Source organism: Megalobrama amblycephala, linkage group LG14 (assembly GCF_018812025.1).
Source record: "Megalobrama amblycephala isolate DHTTF-2021 linkage group LG14, ASM1881202v1, whole genome shotgun sequence".
NCBI lineage: Eukaryota > Metazoa > Chordata > Actinopteri > Cypriniformes > Xenocyprididae > Megalobrama > Megalobrama amblycephala.
The window spans coordinates 43,058,801-43,071,321 of NC_063057.1; the positions used below are offsets into that span (position 1 = coordinate 43,058,801).

At 37.8% G+C, this 12,521-nt stretch overlaps 1 protein-coding gene across 1 annotated transcript; it reads left to right on the forward strand.

Moving 5' to 3' along the window:
* Positions 1 to 6,146: 6,146 nt before the first annotated feature.
* LOC125245740 (zinc finger protein 568-like) lies at positions 6,147 to 10,470 on the forward strand. Its single transcript, XM_048156464.1, has 3 exons — positions 6,147 to 6,265; positions 6,959 to 7,130; positions 8,804 to 10,470. The coding sequence occupies exons 2-3, from the start codon at positions 7,007 to 7,009 to the stop codon at positions 9,682 to 9,684; spliced, it is 1,005 nt and encodes a 334-aa protein (XP_048012421.1). The 5' UTR covers positions 6,147 to 6,265; positions 6,959 to 7,006; the 3' UTR covers positions 9,685 to 10,470.
* The last annotated feature ends 2,051 nt before the right edge of the window (positions 10,471 to 12,521 follow it).

Genomic DNA, 12,521 nt, shown 5'->3' on the forward strand with positions numbered 1-12,521 from the left:
AATAATGTCAGTATAGTACACTATGCTCACAATAAACTCTTTGAGTTGTCTAATCTAAAAAGGACAGTTCTGGGTTGAGGAAGCTTTTATGTTTATCATCCAAAATCCATTATAAATGTTAAAATGGTGTCATTGTCCCCATCTATTAACAGTAATTTATTGTGTTTGAAAATTCAAAGTGTACCTTGTTGCTTGTTTTGATCCTTTGAATCTGTATCTCTATCCGTATGAAACTGCTTTGGATGAGTTTGTATATTGATATTGTTCAATAAATTAAAAAAACTGTTTTTTCACTGCTTTGGTGCAAGTTTGCTGAATATTGTGCCTAAATACTTGACAAATGCGTTCACAACCATGTAACTATGTTACTGAACTTTAATACAGGAGGTAAAACATCCTTTCCATTCAACTTTTGTCCCTCAGCAATAGAATAACAACAAAACAAACAAAAAAACGCATTTTACATGACGCTGTTTCTTTTCATGGACATACATTTAAAATAAAATCAAAAAATCAGTTACCAAAAATAAATCAAATCTTAACCAAAAAAATAAAAAGAAGGATAATTAAAACAATAAAATGATGATACGTAGATCAACAGTGGCCTGTTGCATGAAGCTAGTTGAACAATCTCTGAGTTTTAGAGCAGGTTTGGAGTTGGTTTAGATCAGGTTCAGCGGTCTCACAACGCTTGGTATAAATGTTCTCTGTCAACTCGGGTTTAATTAGAGTTTATGGTAAACTCTGAAGCACGTGCATCTGAAAGTGTGACACATGCGGCAAACAGCCAATCACACGGAAGATTGATTCACTTCTCGTGAGAGAGCCGCGCAATTCACTTAACTTGTAATTGTGGTTGGTGTCCACCTGAGTTGACGTCATTCACCACCTTCCCTTTCATAGTGATGTACAAACTTGCATTGAGAGGCGAATAACCGTTTTTTTCTGCTTACATGGCAGACGCAAATGCACATATCCGATTGATATCAGATTCATTTCTACATATGAATGAGGTCTGAAACCAATCTGAAAGTATCAGAATCCATTTGCTTTTTTCCAGCTTACACATTCATGGGTCATATCTGATCTGTGGAAAGAAAGAAAAAAAGAAAATCGGAATTGGATCACTTGAAGTGTAGTGTAAATGCGGCCTTATACTTTCACCCTGCTCCACAGTGCGAGTCTTTGCTGACTTCGCACGCACCCCCCAAAACGGATGAGGCGTTCATACTTGACGTGTTCGCTGTTGTATTATTCTTTGAAATGAAAGCGGGCGTCTCAGAGTAATTGTCCTCTAAACCATTAGATATCAGTGGTGAGAAGCAGTAAGGTACACATCAATGTTTGCTTTAATAGTTTGCGGTTTTGCTTTAAAGGTGCCCTAGAACGTTCTTTCACAAGATGTAATATAAGTCTAAGGTGTCCCCTGAATGTGTCTGTGAAGTTTCAGCTCAAAATACCCCATAGATTGTTTTTAATTAATTTTTTTAACTGCCTATTTTGGGGCATCATTAACTATGCACCGATTCAGGCTGCGGCCCCTTTAAATCCTCGTGCTCCCCAACCCCTTGCTCACGACTATAATACAGTGCATTAACAAAGTTCACACAGCTAATATAACCCTCAAATGGATCTTTACAAGGTGTCCGTCATGCATACTGCATGCATGCATCGGATCATGTGAGTATAGTATTTGTTTGGATGTTTACATTAGATTCTGAATGAGTTTGATAGTGCACCGTGGCTAACGCTAACATTACACACTGTTGGAGAGATTTATAAAGAATGAAGTTGTGTTTATGAATTATACAGACTGCAAGTGTTTGAAAATGAAAATAGCGACGGCTCTTGTCTCCGTGAATACAGTAAGAAACAATGGTAACATTTAACAGTACATTAGCAACATGCTAACGAAACATTTAGAAAGTCAATTTACAAATATCACTAAAAATATCATGTTATCATGGATCATGTCAGTTATTATTGCTCCATCTGCCATTTTTCGCTATTGTTCTTGCTTGCTTACCTAGTCTGATGATTCAGCTGTGCACAGATCCAGACGTTAATACTGGCTGCCCTTGTCTAATGTCTTGAACATGCGCTGGCATATGCAAATATTTGGGGGCGTACATATTAATGATCCCGTACATATTAATGATCCCTGTTTTTCGGAGGTCTTTTAAACAAATGAGATTTATATAAGGAGGAGGAAACAATGGTGTTTGAGACTCAATGTATGTCTTTTCCATGTACTGAACTTTTGTTATTCAACTATGCCAAGGTAAATTCAATTTTTGATTCTAGGGCACCTTTGGAGCCAGAAAGAGAGTGAGTTGCGACAACGAAAGTTCAGAGTGCTTTATCGTCACGTGATCCATGTAGACTTAAGTGCTTTGGCGGGCAATTCAAACTGATAGATTTAGAGTGACAGAACTGCGATTTTTGGTAATTGGAAGTCAAAAAATGCATTGATTTTCAATAATTTTATAACACCAACATGCGTATGTAGCATGATTATGTAGTTACAGTGATGTTTTTAAAAGATAAAATCCGCTAATATTTGAGGATTAGTGTATTCAATTACCGTTACTCGCCTTGTTAACATATTTTAGGCTAATGTTATCTTGGATAAAGATGGGTTGCTGTTGTTTTTTTATGTTATGTCATGTCACAGCTAGTGAGGAGAGACAAGGACAGGTGACACTAGCCAGCAGCAATTTAAAGAAAATGTTTTTAAAAGACCAAATGAAGGCATTAGGTTTACTAATCACAAAAGAGATGAAGTGGAGCAATGACACAAGGCGGCATTATATAAATTTGCTTTGCAGCTGGTCCAACAGGTTACAAGACCCTACAGGAACTGCAGATTCCCCTTAAAGCAATCAGAACCCTGCAAAGAAGGATGAATGTGTTCAATTTGAGCCTGGTGTGTTGACAGAGGTCTTTGATTTCTTAAAGCTGAAGGTAGGTGGATTGGCAGACCTTGAAAGGGAGCGTGTACTGTCCTTGGAGGAAATGGCAATCACTCCAAGTGTGGAGCTGCACATGCTCACAGGAAAACTATACGGTGATGTCGCTTTGCCAGCTCACACAGGAGTAGCAACACATGCTTGTGTGTTTATGTTGGATGGAAACAAGTAGTGGCATATCATTACAGTGGCAATTCTACCAATGGAGCAGAGTACAGACCAATAATTACTGAAGTAATAAAAAGGGCAGCATCCATACGGCTACATGCGCTTGATGTTACCACCAATATGGGTAGCCATCTAAAAGTGCTGCTACTTCCGGGAACTATTGAGAGGCTCCACGAGCCGCCATTGCTGTAAAAAATAAAATAAAAATGTTCCATTGGAGTGAATGGAGTTGTCTCAACTCTCTCTCTACATGGATCTGAGTACACTTCACCAAAACGACACTACAGAAGAATTGTGTAAAGCCAAAGACTTGAATGGGACTTTGATAAAACCCAGTCACCCTTGAGATTATTACTTGTGACAATAGAACAAAATAAATGGATATGAGAACATGTACACAACTACATTAAACAATGATCTCTTAAATATTTTATAATTTCACTTAAGTTTTTCTTTTAATTTCATGAACAGTTTTTTATTAAACATGGACCTTTATTTTGATATTGGTGATGATGGCTTTTGATATCAAGTTTTGCTGGTTAGCTTAGTCCTTGACAGGGTACATACTTGCATTTCAAAAGAGGTGAAAAAAGGTGACATGTTAACAAACAAAATTGTTGTAGGGGGGTCAGGGGGCATTGTCCCCCAGGAGATTTTTTGTTGTTGTGATTTTAACATGTAAACGAAGCATTCTGGTGCACTCTGACAAGAATATAAATGGAAAAAACAACATTTGCTTCAAGAAAAAACAAAAAAAACTTATTGACACTAGGGCTGGGCATTGACAAATTTCACAATTGGAGTTGGTTTTGATTCAATATTGATTCATTTGGGGCTTATAAGGTACAGTACATAGCTAAGAGAGATTTTTAAGATGCTTAAATATAATTTACACACAAGGAAATATTTATAATAATGTTATAATATATTTTTAATGACATAATTATATCTCTACTCGTTTATGTAGGCCTAAACATTTAAATGGTGGCTGTCATAAAATGGATTTATACATTCAATATTGAAGCACAAATACAATGAATACGCAATAGCCTATAGTGCAAAATGCTTCTCTCCAAGTTCATTTTTGGACATTGAACGGATTTTCTGAGGTAAATGTGACGATTTTACAAGCTGTTTTATTGACGCTTTTTTCCCATGGTTGAAATGCTGACTGATCGATTACATGTGGCATGATAGATTTCGGTAAGTTGCACCGTATCTTTCAACATACCTGAGGATGTTCATTCATGTTTATTTCACGTTGTAACTAGTAAAGCGGAAGAGATGATCGGTTTACGTGTGCTCTGCTTGAACTGAAACACTACAGCCATCTGTCTCTCGAAACCTAGAGAGACGTCTATGGTCTCACTCAATGGGAAAGTAGCCCATTTTTGATTCTTATGAGGTTTATTGTGCTTCACCCCGACAATTCAATTTCAAAATAAATTTTTATTTTTTTATTTTTTTTTACACAGATTTACAAGTGGTTGAGAGGTTGTGAATGGTAAATCATGTTCTGCAATGAACGTGCACAAGCGTATTTTCAAGTCACAAACACGGTCAATCAATGATGCTGGTATGTCAGCTGTGGTTGTTGCTCTCGCTAATCATGGTAGTACTTTTTTTTTACTGCTAGTTAGTTGCATACATTAGCTTTCTCAAGCACAACATGCAGAAGCAAGCACCTGCTTTTCTTAACTTCTTACACCAGCAACCAAAAGGCTTGCTGTCTCTGCCTATTTCTTCTATCCACGCCCAGCACTATTTATTTTTAAGTCCTTTATAAATAAGAACGTCTTCCCCTGGCTTCATAAACTTACTCTCCATCCTGCCGACTATGTTTGCTTGCTACTCTGCAATGTGACATCTCCGCTCCGGCATCTATGCTTAGTAGCGCTCAGTTCCAGCTGGAAATCAACCACACATTTTCCAAGACCCGCCCCATTCTACTTCTGATTGGCTTTGGTTGAGAGTGAAAGCTGTGTTGCTCTCATACGGTTGGTAGGTGAACTCATGAACTCAAGCTACGTTCAAAACCCATTCTGCACGCAGGGAAACCATTTTTTCCAAACACCCTCTTGACCTCCTGCTGCAATGTGGCAGATGTTCTATATTGTTTCTCAGCTGGCATTGAAGGGTTCAGGATGGGGGTCACCAGGTAGGTGTGACGGGTATCCATTGTCACCTAGTAGGTGGCCCTGAAATGCATGGCTTTCAAGCTTATCAGAGGTGGCCATTATCAAAGATCCTGCTGTCATGTGTAGACCCTTGCCATCGAGCTACAATGTTGGTGGATTTGGGCCTTCTCATCACACACAACGTGAACATTGATGAAACAGTAGCCCTACTTGTTGCAAAACAGCTCTCCATTTTCTACACTTGGGTTTTGAATTGGAATGCAAGTACAGTCAATTATTCCTAACTCCAGGAAATCCAATAATGTTTCTTAGGATAAAAAGTACTGTAATAACTGGCAGTTCTCTAGTAAAGCATGGGGCTAACTGGAGCTATACTAAGCTAGTATACTTGTACTATAATAATTTCTAGTATGAGCACTCATATCCCATACACCACACGACCATGAGTGTCTCTATAGACAACAAAACAGCAGAAGGCTGTACTGTTTTTTTCTCATTTTTAATCTAAACACAGAATAAGAACTACACAAGCAAAGCCAGATTGCCAAATCCCTCCCGTACGCATCTCTCTCCATGACGGTGAGAGCCACACTTTTTATATAACTAGGTGGTAAATGAACCAAACTAACTTGAACATAAACACACATAACTTTGCTAAAGCAAAAACCCAACCATCTTGCATAATGCGTTTGATCTTGAACTCAAACTCAAAATGAACTCAAACACAATTTCACAATCACTTTTCCTTTTTTATTTAATGACTTATATTTGTGTTCTTTTTTAATGGCATACATCATTATGAACTCATACACTGTTTTTTTTTCTATCACATTTGTCACTGTTTAATTTTAAAACAGGGATTTCTTAGTACATTTCTATGCACTTGTAATTTTAGACCCCAGAGTGTGAAAGACTTTTATTTTGGTCTGGCGATATGACGCCATAAGGATGCGCCGAGCTCCTGCATCTGTGTGATTCGGCTTCAGAAAGGTTTGTTTTACCTCTTTTATCTGTTTAAATCCACGGAGACCGCTCAGTGTTTTATAGTTTTTACACGATGCGAAATTAGTTATTTACTGTTGAATGTAATGTTGTAATGCTGTATCTAACTTTAATGAAGGATATTTTGTTTGAGTAAAGCATATCCACTGATGAGAAACAGTAAAATTGCGTCTCATTTCGCTCCCTGTATATCATAAACACGAGTAGTAATACAGAAACTGAACTCTTCAAAACTCTGAGTCAATTGAATCAAATACTTTCCAAAATGATTCAGTGATTCGAAGCGCTCGAATCACTGCACGCGGACGTCATCTACTGGTTAAAATAGTATAAATGAAGGAGAGCAACAAACAAAAACATGTGTAATGACCATTTTTACAAACCAACTGCTAATATTTTTATTAAATTATAATCTATGAATCATTAAATATCAAATGTAGATTATATGCCTAAATATGAAGTGTCTGTATATTTTGTGTTCTTTTATGACTTTGTAGAGCTAGTTTTTTGAGTGTATTATGTCTAATAATGCTATTAACTTCCACTCGATTGACTCCCTTGTGTGCTGAACTACTGAACTAGGGAGCTGATTGAGACACACCCAGATATTATTATTATTATTATTTTATTTTTAGGTTAATTATTCTCATCTTAATCATGACACATTGTTCAAACACACAGGAAAAACTAATGAAACGACTGAGATCGATGTGACACACTATTATAAAGATGGCGTTTATTAAAGAGGAGAGTGAAGACGTGAAGATTGAAGAAACATTTGGAGTGAAAAATGAAGATGTGAAGATTGAAGAAACATTCAGAGTGAAACAAGAAGATGCCGAGGAACAAACAGGTTGGTTTCTTTCTCAAAGCTGAACTCCTTATTTCAGCTCTAGCAGTAAATGTACATGAAATCAAGCAATAAATAAGTCATAATTTAGTGGATCAAGCCTTCAGAGATGTTTAAAGCTGCTGATCCTCTCTGGTAGACCATCATATCCACCTTTTGATTTCACGTTGTTTACAAAAGCAACACAAAATCAGAGTTTAGCTCATATGTTGCCATACAGAACATTGTGTACATAATCCCCATTTTGATCACCCATAAACACCACTGACATTGTGGAATATGCATGTAATACTTGAAATAGAGTCCTGAGCATAGGAGAGTGAACCCGGTAATATTTGATAAAACTGGTGGAAATGTTTTGTCTCGTCATTTGTGATACAAGTGTAGGTTGGAAATCAGTAAGCACTGCCAGATTGCAGGTAGAGATGAAACAATGTGAAAATTTCATATTGTTACTATTGACAAAATTATCATGGTTCATCATTTATACATTTTTGTTAATGTGCTGTAAATGTACAGATAGCACTGACACAAACTGAAATAATTTCACCAAGTTTAGCATTAAACCAACAAAGGAAATTAGCAGCGCTGTGTAGTTTTTGTGTGAATAAACAAAGGTTTAATTTACTCACCATTATGTTGTTCCAAACCTGAGTTTCTTCCTTTTGTCTAACACAGAGGAAGATATTTTGAAGAATGTTGGTAACCTGGTATTAAGATGTGTATTAGTCGATTGGATCAAAGGTGGAAAACGTTCAATACAGGTGTAAACAAGATCTGTAACATTTTGAGCTTGTCCATTTTTGACCACTTCCAGAGGTAGTCGAAAACGCATCAGACCTGATTGTTTTTGTTTTGGAAATGGTCATGTGGTTGACACAGCCACAAAAGACTGATTACTATCCACCTACTGGCCTAACGTGTAAGGTAAGCATGCGCTAGCCAGCTGGGATTTAAACTTTGTGAGCCGAATACCAGGTTTAAAGACGAAAAATAATGTTCTTCACCATTCTTGATTTATAACATGCACTCAAAGCGTTCGGCCGGTCTTGCGGCAGTCAGGGCAGAAATGAAAGCTGCTGCTCTCCGTATAATTTTCCGTTATTTCTGGACACGTCCATAAATTGTGCAAGCTTTTTTTGTTCGTCAGATTGAAAGATCTGAAAAAACCCTTACTTTACCCATCCATAGACCCTCCCCTCGAAGAAATCAGGACAGAAGTTGTTGAAAGTGGACAAAAGATACGGATTAAAATACTAGGTGGAACCGGGCCACAGTGAGGAAGATACCGCCACCCAAAATAGAGCCAGTCATCTGCCCCTGATGCTCAGGTCCTGCCAAGACACAGAAAATGGACATCAAATAAATAAATGGTTACTAGGCACAGGTTTGAAATCCACTGGTGTATTGAGCATATGATCTATAGAAGAGATGAGCAACTCTGGTCCTGGATGGCCACTGTCCTACAGAGCTTAGCTTCATCCTTGATCAAACACACCAGCAAAATTTAACCCAACCCCAATATTTAACCTCAAGTCTTCAGGAAGACTCTTGTTTGAGTAGGGATTAAACTTAACTCTAAAAGACAGTGGCTCTCCAAAGCTGCCCATCCCTAGTCCATCGTTGGTTTTGATGCTTTAAATGTCTAAATTCTTTTATGTCTGTTTTTGCCCTAGACCTGATGGCACTGAGAGAGGCGAGTCATGAACTTAATGAAAAGGAAGAAAAAGACCATTATAATAAACATGATTTCATGACTGGTGAAAGATCGACAAAGGCTAAAAAGACTTCCTCGCAAAAAAGAGCTCAAAAGACAAGAACGAAAAGTTTTTTCATCTGCCAACATTGTGGAAAGTCTTTTGATAATCGTAGAAACCTTCATGTCCACATGAGAGTTCACACTGGAGAGAAGCCTTTCACCTGCCAACAGTGTGGAAATAGTTTCACTCAACAAGGAAGCCTTAAAATCCACATGAGAATTCACACTGGAGAGAAGCCTTACACCTGCCAACAGTGTGGAAAGAGTTTCAATCGCAAAGGAAGCTATAAATTTCACATGAGAATTCACACTGGAGAGAAGCCTTACACCTGCAAACAGTGTGGAAGGAGTTTCAGTCGTAAAAATGGCTTTAAAATACACATGCGAACACACACAATTGAGAGCTCTTACACCTGCCAACAATGTGGAAAGAGTTTCACTCATAAAGGAAGACTTAAAATACACATGGGAGTTCACACTAGAGAGAAGCTTTATACATACTCTCAGTGTCGTAAGACTGTTGTTCACACTGGAGAGAGCCCTTTCACCTGCCAACAGTGTGGAAAAGGATTCACTCTAAATGGAAGCCTTAACAGGCACATGAGAATTCACACTGGAGAGAAGCCTTTCACCTGCAAACAATGTGGAAAAAGTTTCAACCAAATAGGAAACCTTAAAGTCCACACAATGATTCACACTGGAGAGAAGCCTTACACCTGCCCTCAGTGTGGAAAAAGTTTCAACCGAGAAGGATACCTAAAAGTCCACATGAGAGTTCACACTGGAGAAAAGCCTTAGACATGTAAACAGTGTGGAAAAAGTTTCAAACAAAAAGGAATCCTTAATTACCACATGAGAATTCCAGACCTGCCAACCTTGGAAAATGTTTTCGAGTACCAGTTTGACTGGACGGGGCATGGTCTACATTAAAGGATTAATTCCTTTAATGTAATTTTGACTGTTAAAGTTTTTTTACTTTGACATAATTAAAAATTTTACTACACCTGCGCAAAAGCATTTTTTTAATTCATGATTAATCTTGCATTGCATAATGTGTTCTTATACAAACTGACAACCACAAGTGAATCGCATTCATATATTTAATATGGACTAAATTTTTTTGTTTGGAATTTCAAGTAGGCTATATTTACATACAACTAACCTGACAGTTGAGTCGTTTATACAGGTTTTGTAATGAAGACTAGTCTACAATTAAGAAACCCTTAGAAAATAGTAAACATTGAGTTTACATGTGATTCATTTAAAATACTTAATTTATTATTCCAATATCCAAATATGATACTAAATCCCACAGAAAAAAAGGGTTTCTATTTGTAACATGCTGTCTTTGAATTATAAACAAGACAAACATTCACTGAATAAAGGTTAGCCAATACAAACATATTTATAGAAAACAGTTGACAATGAATAGACAGGACCAATAAGCGCAAACGAATCGAGTATTCAAGAATATCAAGAAGTTAGTCCGACATATAACGATGGGTTGTGTTAACTAAAGCGTCCGTCATTTACCGAATCTTAAAAACACGGGTGGATAATTAAAAATCTTTTCTGACAAAAAAATAACACAAGCAAGAACAAATTTTAAACCAAACACGGCAATTTTCATTTTACCTCTCTGTGTGAGCACGCGCGTTTTTGTTTATGAGAGAGGGCTCGCGGAGCATTGAGACAACGGTCATTTTAAATGCATAAGTAGGCTAACTAATGTGCTAGTTTTCATACAAAATAAGTAGGCTATGTAACAATTTTAGTTAGTATTAACACAATAACGCAACACATGTAGGCTATACGTTTCTGAACACTGAGAATACATAAATAAACGCCTGTTTCTCCAGACTCGCGCTTGTCAGTCAGTCACACATCACAACATTTTCATAATCAGCGATTTCAATTTTATTCAGATTTGTTGTTCAACATTACTTGTGTATTTTATACCCGTTTAAGAGTTAAAAGTGCGTGAGTGTGCTGTCCTCACTTGAGAATTCAGTCACAGATGGCGGGAGTGGAAGGAGGGATCGAGCGGGATTTTGTGTTGCTGTCGATTTGCAGTCTCTTTTTATTGATAAGCCGTACGCATTTGTCAATCATCCCCGCTTGCTATTTGGGGAAATGAACCCAGCGCTGATTGGTCGAACTCTTTTGCTGGATTTGAGTACTACGCGTACACAGAGGAGTCACCGGGTCTTTGCGTAGTATAGAGTGACAAATCGTACCAGCGTACTTTGAGGTCAAAATGCGTACCTGGTACGCAAAATGCGTACATGTTGGCAGGTCTGGAATTCACACTGGAGAGAAGCCCTATAAATACCCTTAGTGTGGAAAGACTCGTTCAAGACCTTAACCTTAACTTCAGTTGTTATCAGCGCTCAGTTCAGAAGCCTGCATCTCTGATGGTATGGGGTTGCATGAGTGCGTGTGGCATGGGCAGCTTACACATCTAGAAAGGCACCATCAATGCTGAAAGGTATATCCAAGTTCTAGTACAACATATGCTCCCATCCAGATGTCGTCTCTTTCAGGGAAGACCTTGCATTTTCCAACATGACAATGCCAGACCACATACTGCATCAATTACAACATCATGGCTGTGTAGAAGGAGGATCCGGGTACTTCACCCATAGAAAACATTTGGCGCATCATAAAGAGGAAGATGCGACAAAGACAGTTGACCAACTAGAAGCCTGTATCAGACAAGAATAGGACAACATTCTTATTCCTAAACTTGAGCAACTTGTCTCCTCAGTCTGGGACGTTTGCAGACTGTTATAAAAAGAAGAGGGGATGCCACACAGTGGTACACATGGCCTTATCCCAACTTTTTTGAGATGTGTTGATGCCATCAAATTTAAAATCAACTTATTTTTCCCTTAAAATGATACATTTTCTCAGTTTAAACATTTGATATGTCATCTATGTTGTATTCTGAATAAAATATTGAAATTTGAAACTTCCACATCATTGCATTCTGTTTTTATTCACAATTTGTGTAGTGTCCCAACTTTTTTGGAATCAGGTTTGTAAATGCAATGGAGATCATTTCACTTTTAGAACCCAGGCTTTCATCTCTGACTCAAAGAGGACAGCCTGTTCCAGTTTTTCTGCAGGTGCTCATAACTTTAAGGTTTTTGGCATGTGGCACCTTTCACCGAGAAACTCTGGATTTATGTGGTGTCAGTGAATCAACAGTATGTAAAGTCATTCACAGAGTATGCAGGGTCATTTGTGAATTAAGAACACATTACGTAAACTTCCCTGAAGCTTCAACACAGGTGGTTAACAAGGTACAATTCTATGATAATTCCAATTACAATTACCCAAGTACAATTATATGACAATTCTATGACATTCCAATAAAATGTCCCTCTACTTCAGATGCTGAGGAATACAGGAACCGAAAGAATTGATTTTCCATAAATGTCCAAGGTGTACGCAGTTTTCAAACATTGTTGCACGTTGGAAAGGTGCAACTTATGATTCCCGGATTTTCCTTAACTCATCTCTGTACACTCAGTTTGAAAGAGGAGATCATTATGTAATTTTGCTGGGTGACAGTGGGTATGCTCAGAATCATTTTTTGTTTACACCATACTTACCCAACCACAGCTGAACAA

Bases quoted from the DNA above. Each gene is read 5' to 3' on its own strand.
- LOC125245740 (XM_048156464.1), top strand. From the start codon at position 7,007: ATGGCGTTTATTAAAGAGGAGAGTGAAGACGTGAAGATTGAAGAAACA. The intron at 7,131-8,803 runs GTTGGTTTCTTT...TTTTTGCCCTAG, and splicing joins AGATGCCGAGGAACAAACAG to ACCTGATGGCACTGAGAGAG.